The 6247-nt window shown below is 41.3% G+C and overlaps 1 protein-coding gene across 1 annotated transcript; it reads right to left on the minus strand.

The window, feature by feature from the left end:
- Positions 1 to 399: 399 nt before the first annotated feature.
- LOC122562165 (actin, cytoplasmic type 5) lies at positions 400 to 4371 on the minus strand. Its single transcript, XM_043714776.2, has 6 exons — positions 4279 to 4371; positions 2887 to 3017; positions 2477 to 2716; positions 1761 to 2199; positions 1351 to 1532; positions 400 to 1041 (listed from the first exon to the last, which is right to left on the minus strand). Exons 2-6 carry the CDS (start codon positions 3010 to 3012, stop codon positions 898 to 900), a joined length of 1131 nt encoding a protein of 376 aa, XP_043570711.1. The 5' UTR covers positions 3013 to 3017; positions 4279 to 4371; the 3' UTR covers positions 400 to 897.
- Positions 4372 to 6247: the final 1876 nt, after the last annotated feature.

Raw genomic sequence — 6247 nt, forward strand, 5'->3', positions numbered from 1 at the left:
CGATGAAACGCTCCACAAGCAAAAGCAACTTAAAGCCATTTAAAATAACTCAAAACATTCTTTTGCACTCTCTCAAAAGGGCCAGTTCTCCTCTGCCACCATGTTGCCCAATGGAATAGGTTAGTTTTATACTTACTTTAGCACTGGAAGTTTGAGCAACATTCTCACCTACCAAATTAGCGTTTAAAAACACAAGCCTTGGCTTGATGTGAACAAGACACTTGAACAATTTGACTAATGGAAGGTTAGAGTCTTAATTTAGACAAGATTAAGACCTGACAGAACATCAGTTAAAAATACTTGCCGCTTCTAGCTACTATTTTTCCCCTCCCCAGTATCAAAACTAGAAAATAGTTTGGTTTTTAGTGCACAGATGCAATAAAAAGCAAGACACTTAAGTCAGTTTCTATAGTACTTTACTTTGTTTTCCCTCAAAATGAAGTGTCAGTTGGGCATTACAGTTGTCAACATCCAGATGGACTTAATTTTGGTTTTCTACCATGTGAAATGAACATTAAGGCAACGTACAAAAAGAAATTTTACATAAATTAACTCAGATGCATAAATTTACAGGTGTAAATGCAACTTCGCAACTCAAGTTTCAGTCCCATGAACTGTTGAGAAACAATAGAACAACAGGGTCATAAGGCCTGAAATGTAATGTGTTTCAAACCCTGCAACAATGGCAGCAAGACAGAAAGTGATTATTTCGACAATCCAACAGTGCTCCTTTCAAAACACTTCATACTAGCTTTCTGAAGGGGATGGTAATTTCTGTACGAGTAGACTCTTCCAGTTTCTGGAGGCTAGCATGAGGTGTAATTGCCTGGGCAAAAAAAAAATTATTCTTCCTTTTCAAAGTTTGCAGCAAATGCTGTGCATCTGCTTGCAGTCCATTTAGAAGCATTTACGGTGCACAATGGATGGGCCAGACTCATCATATTCCTGCTTGCTGATCCACATCTGCTGGAAGGTGGACAGGGAAGCCAAGATGGAACCTCCAATCCAGACAGAATATTTACGTTCAGGTGGAGCAATGATCTAATGAAGGAAACATTGAAGATCAAATAACAGCTTGTATATTTATGCACAATTAATGCCATTTCAGAATTAAAAGGCCCTCCTTCTGCCATATAGTTTCCATTCCCAATCACCAAGATTGTTTGCATCTCTCAATTACATTAATGAGGTTTTAATACTTCCCTCTCCCACAAGAGAAAATCCCTTGTTTGGTTGAACAAAAAGCGATGTGAAGGATGTATATTCGTGATGCTATTTATTAAACCATGACCTACCCACATTTTACTCTGTGGAATTGCAGTCCTAAAGTTGCCTCATGAGAAAACTTACTTTGATTTTCATGGTGCTTGGTGCAAGGGCTGTGATTTCTTTCTGCATTCGGTCAGCAATACCAGGGTACATTGTGGTACCACCAGACAATACTGTGTTGGCATACAGGTCTTTACGGATATCAACATCACACTTCATTATAGAGTTGAAAGTAGTTTCATGAATGCCACAAGATTCCATGCCTGGAAGGCAAGAAGAAGGTTAGCTGAACCATCCTTATGATACTTCATTAACTTTTGTAATAACTTTCAGGACAAGATGTTATGATTCCTGGACAAGTCTCCATTAATGGCTACTCAGGTGTTGAGTGAGGCATGTCCAGAATTTCAGCTTTATTGTTGCATTACTCAAATCCATAAAACAAATCAGAACTAGTTTTCAGATCACATTCACTGTACTTCAGTACCTACCCAAAAAGGATGGCTGGAACAGGGCCTCAGGGCATCTGAATCTCTCATTGCCAATGGTGATGACCTGACCATCAGGCAGCTCATAGCTTTTCTCCAGGGAAGAGGAGGAAGCAGCAGTACCCATTTCTTGTTCGAAGTCCAGGGCTACGTAGCACAGTTTCTCTTTGATGTCACGGACAATTTCCCTTTCTGCTGTGGTGGTGAAAGAATACCCTCGCTCTGTTAGAATCTTCATGAGGTAGTCGGTCAGATCACGACCAGCCAGATCCAAACGCAGAATAGCATGTGGAAGTGCATAACCCTCATAAATGGGCACTGTGTGGGTGACACCATCACCAGAGTCCATAACAATACCAGTGGTACGACCAGAGGCATACAGGGACAGCACAGCCTGGATGGCAACATACATGGCTGGGGTATTGAAGGTCTCAAACATGATCTAAAAAAGAAAAAACCCAATGTTAGTGAAAGAAAGAACAAACAAATTGTGCACACTTGAATTTGTTAGCATGCAAAAAACAAAAAAGTAACTCAGAAGGTGAAGCAGCCAAACAAAGATGAAGCAGAAAAGAAACCTGGAGACTTCAGGGAAGAAATTCCAGAAGCAGAGGAGCATCCTGGAAATATTGAAACAATGATCAGGTCAGGAGATTCAAAAAAGAAAAGTAAATGAAATTATGTAACAAGATTTTATTACTAAACAAACATTGAGTTACCTGAGTCATCTTTTCTCTGTTGGCTTTGGGGTTCAAAGGGGCCTCTGTGAGGAGGACAGGGTGTTCTTCAGGAGCAACACGGAGTTCATTGTAGAATGTGTGATGCCAAATCTTCTCCATGTCATCCCAGTTGGTCACAATGCCATGCTCAATGGGGTATTTCAAGGTAAGGATACCTCTCTTGCTCTGAGCCTCATCACCCACATAGCTGTCCTTCTGTCCCATACCAACCATAACACCCTGGAAAAAGAAAGCCAGTCAAATACAGGCATTACAATCACCCAGGTCTGGGAGCTGCACAGCATGACTAATTGCTGAATTGAATCAAGATCCATACAAGCTAAAGAGAAGAATGTAGTTTGGATATTTTCATACCCATGCATTTAGTGTACAAAATTTGAACAGCCTACCTGATGTCTGGGGCGACCAACAATAGAAGGGAACACAGCACGGGGTGCATCATCTCCAGCAAATCCAGCCTTGCACATACCAGAGCCATTGTCTATGACGAGTGCTGCAATCTCATCATCTGCCATTTTGACTAAAGGGAGAGAAAAAACCTCAGTTTAGTGTCACCTGTCAAACTGGCATATAGACTGTTGACAAATGAGATTCCACAAATCACTTCCCTCGAGTTAGCTCAGATCAGGTACTACACTAAGTGCAAACAGACCAAAATGAATGGCTGCTTAAAAATTGCTTTTCCCCATGAATCAAAAACCATTCATTCTAGTTCATTACTGGAACAATTTTTCTTATCCAATTTTGAGCCATGGGCTGCTGGGTACAGAACAATGTCATGATGGCTCAGTTAATCAAACCAAACAATTCCATAAAAGGATAAGGCTCAAGTCTAGTACAGATTGACCCAACCCCACCCCAACTTTACCAGATGCTAGCCTTTAACATACCCCAGTTCCTCCAAACCCCTCCCATTCATTGAAGAGATCCTAATACCTGCCCTTTGTTCCACTGCAGCTGTCAGACTGGCATTTAAATAACTGTTGTATATTGCAAGTGCCCTGTTCTTCATGCTCATAAGCCACACCTTCCAATTGCTCAGTTCAGATTCCAATAAAGCCAGACTAACTGTTCCCACCCAAGCCAGTAGTTAAAATACTAGGAAAGTGAGCCAATTAGAAATAAAAAAAATCAAAGCTTCCCATTTAAGAGCAGCTCTTTGAATATTGAAAAAAAAATCAAGGAACCGTGACTTAATGGTCCACACAAAAAAGGGGACCAACCCAACATGCACATTAGGTAACAAAGTCCAACAGCATTGATTCTGAAAAAGATGCTCATTAGCTACCAAAGTGAGCCAGGCTTCATAACCTCAAGTCATTGGTCCAGAGATTTTAGCATTTCTGTTGCACGTTAGAAATTTTTCAACGTTCAGTGACAATTTTACAGATACTATACTCCCATGACAATAGATCCTTCCACTGATTCTCACCATTTCAGCCCAGTTTCTTACTCAACCACACCATTTGAAGTCCCCTCCCCAAATAAACAAAAGATTCTTAGAATAATAGCATTTCTTCCAAGTTACAAAGCCAATATCACTATATGCAAAATTGCATTTTCTAGACCCTTCCCAACAATTTTAACATACACATTCTAAACTGATATTAAAAGGAGATAAATAGAGATTTTTTAAAAGAAAAAAATGAACGTAAAAGCTGCATAAAGCAAATAACGCTTAAATATTCGAGGAAAAAAACATCCCTTTCCTACAGAATCAACTTATTCAACATTTAATCAGCCCAACCAACACATCACCTTTCAAACAGCTTTCTCTGTACCTGTTTAGTGTTAGATCAACCACTTACAAACACGTCCTCTCCCTAGAGCTGCCGGAGTGAGTCTGACCGCTCTCACCCTCTCCCCACTCTCTAATGGAACCAGACCCCGCCCCCAACCCCTTCTCCTCCCCCGGCCGCGCGCTCTCACACTGCACAGACATACCCATATTTGGGTATCTTTCACCACCTCGTCTTTCGATTGGCCGAGATGCGGTCGCACGCGCCCCTTGCCCGCGGAGGGGGTCGTCGCGCGTCCTCGTCGCGCGGTTCCTTGCACCCCCCCCAACAACCACCCCTCATTGGTCATTCGGCGGCGCTCGCGCGCGTCAGACGAGGACGGGGCCCCGCAGTGCGAATTGCCATGTAACGGTTGGCAGGTCTTTCTAACGGGTTGGACACCAGCGCGCGGCTATCCCCGCCCCAGCATCTGAATATGCCAAACCCCATTCCTCTAAACGCCGACGACCAGTGTACTGTTATAAACATGTTCCGGGGTTCCGCAAGTAGTTTTCGCCCGGTAATCTGGTTATGCCATAACTTGTACGTTTTCTTTTATGGTATTGTTATGTGGCATGCAGTCGTTGGGGCTCCTGACTTTTTTTGTGTTTGATTTTCGGTTGTTTGAGACAATTTCATAGCATTGTTCATTTTAAAAATTATATATTCCGTTAAATTGATGAATTGAGAAAGAGCAGGAATGACATGTCGACAATTATTGTGCTCTGTTTTCGTTAGTAAATGTCCCTGACTGCCTGTATTGGCTGGGTCGGTACACAGCACAAGTATAGATACTAGCCACAACTATTGTGGCGACTGATGGGCTGCAATTTACCTCTGCAGGGACAATGCAACGCACACACATACTTGCCTGAAAAATGAGAGAAAGTATCCATACTAGGGTGAGGCTGAGCAGCAGCTTTTATGACCATATTTGGACTTTTCCAGAGTATCAGATGGGAGTGTCAACAAAATGAATTTCAGCCCAATACAGAACTAACCTTTAAACCAACGGGAGCATGCTATTGAAACTAATCTATGATTTATGTCCTATCGTTTAGTAGCCTTGGATGAACTGATAATCCTTAACTATAGAACTAAATCCAGCACGGAGCAAAAATAGAAACCAAAAGGGTGTTTTGAAAAACATCCAATAATTACAATCAAATTGAAAACTCACCTCTCGACTGTGTACTTATTTGTCTAATTGTAACTCTATCAGTATTACAATTGAAAGCTGAGTCTCTTCAAAAAAAGCACATCAAATTTGAATGCAGAAAACTGGGACAAAGCATAATGGCACATTATATTCATGTTCAGATGTGCTCTGTCACAGCATGGTAGGAAATAGGTTACTCATGTCACCCATTCCCTAGAGATTCAAAACGTCTCCGAAAGGGTGAAGGCAAATCCAAAGATGGAATAGCTTGGCCAATTAAAAGAGCATTGGCCTTTTAAGGCTTGGGGACGAGTCACTTGCTCTCATAGAAATGGAATGGTTGGTTACACAATAAAATCAAAACCAGGCAAAGCAAGAGGAAGTACATTTAATAAGATTTTTGTCTCCTAAAATAAATGGTTGCTGGAGTTTTGATTTTCCATGGCATCTGTCGGTGAATTCTTGTACCACTGTAGAAAGATTTAGTCGTTCAGGTACGCTTGGATTGCAGGAACGAGCAATGAGCCATCAACAATAAAATGTATTCCTTGGACCTTGAACTCAATGCTAAACTTACACTAGATAAAAAGAGTTCAGTACATTTGCATCTTTTGTACCTTTTCCATTTTCTTTCTTTAGATTATTGGCACTACACTGCCCATCATGCTTCTGCACTGCCTTGTTTTAATGCTTAATCCAGGCCTAACTACAATAGTGTACAGTCCTGAGAAATTCATGTCTTACTAAATTTGTGTACATTTCAGTTCACTGACGTGGCTTGCATGAGCAAAGAGACCTTGGAGTGCAGGTTCA

The sequence above is a fragment of the Chiloscyllium plagiosum genome, unplaced genomic scaffold, assembly GCF_037043375.1.
Source record: "Chiloscyllium plagiosum isolate Xiang-an unplaced genomic scaffold, Cpla_swu_hap1 HiC_scaffold_25, whole genome shotgun sequence".
Lineage (NCBI taxonomy): Eukaryota > Metazoa > Chordata > Chondrichthyes > Orectolobiformes > Hemiscylliidae > Chiloscyllium > Chiloscyllium plagiosum.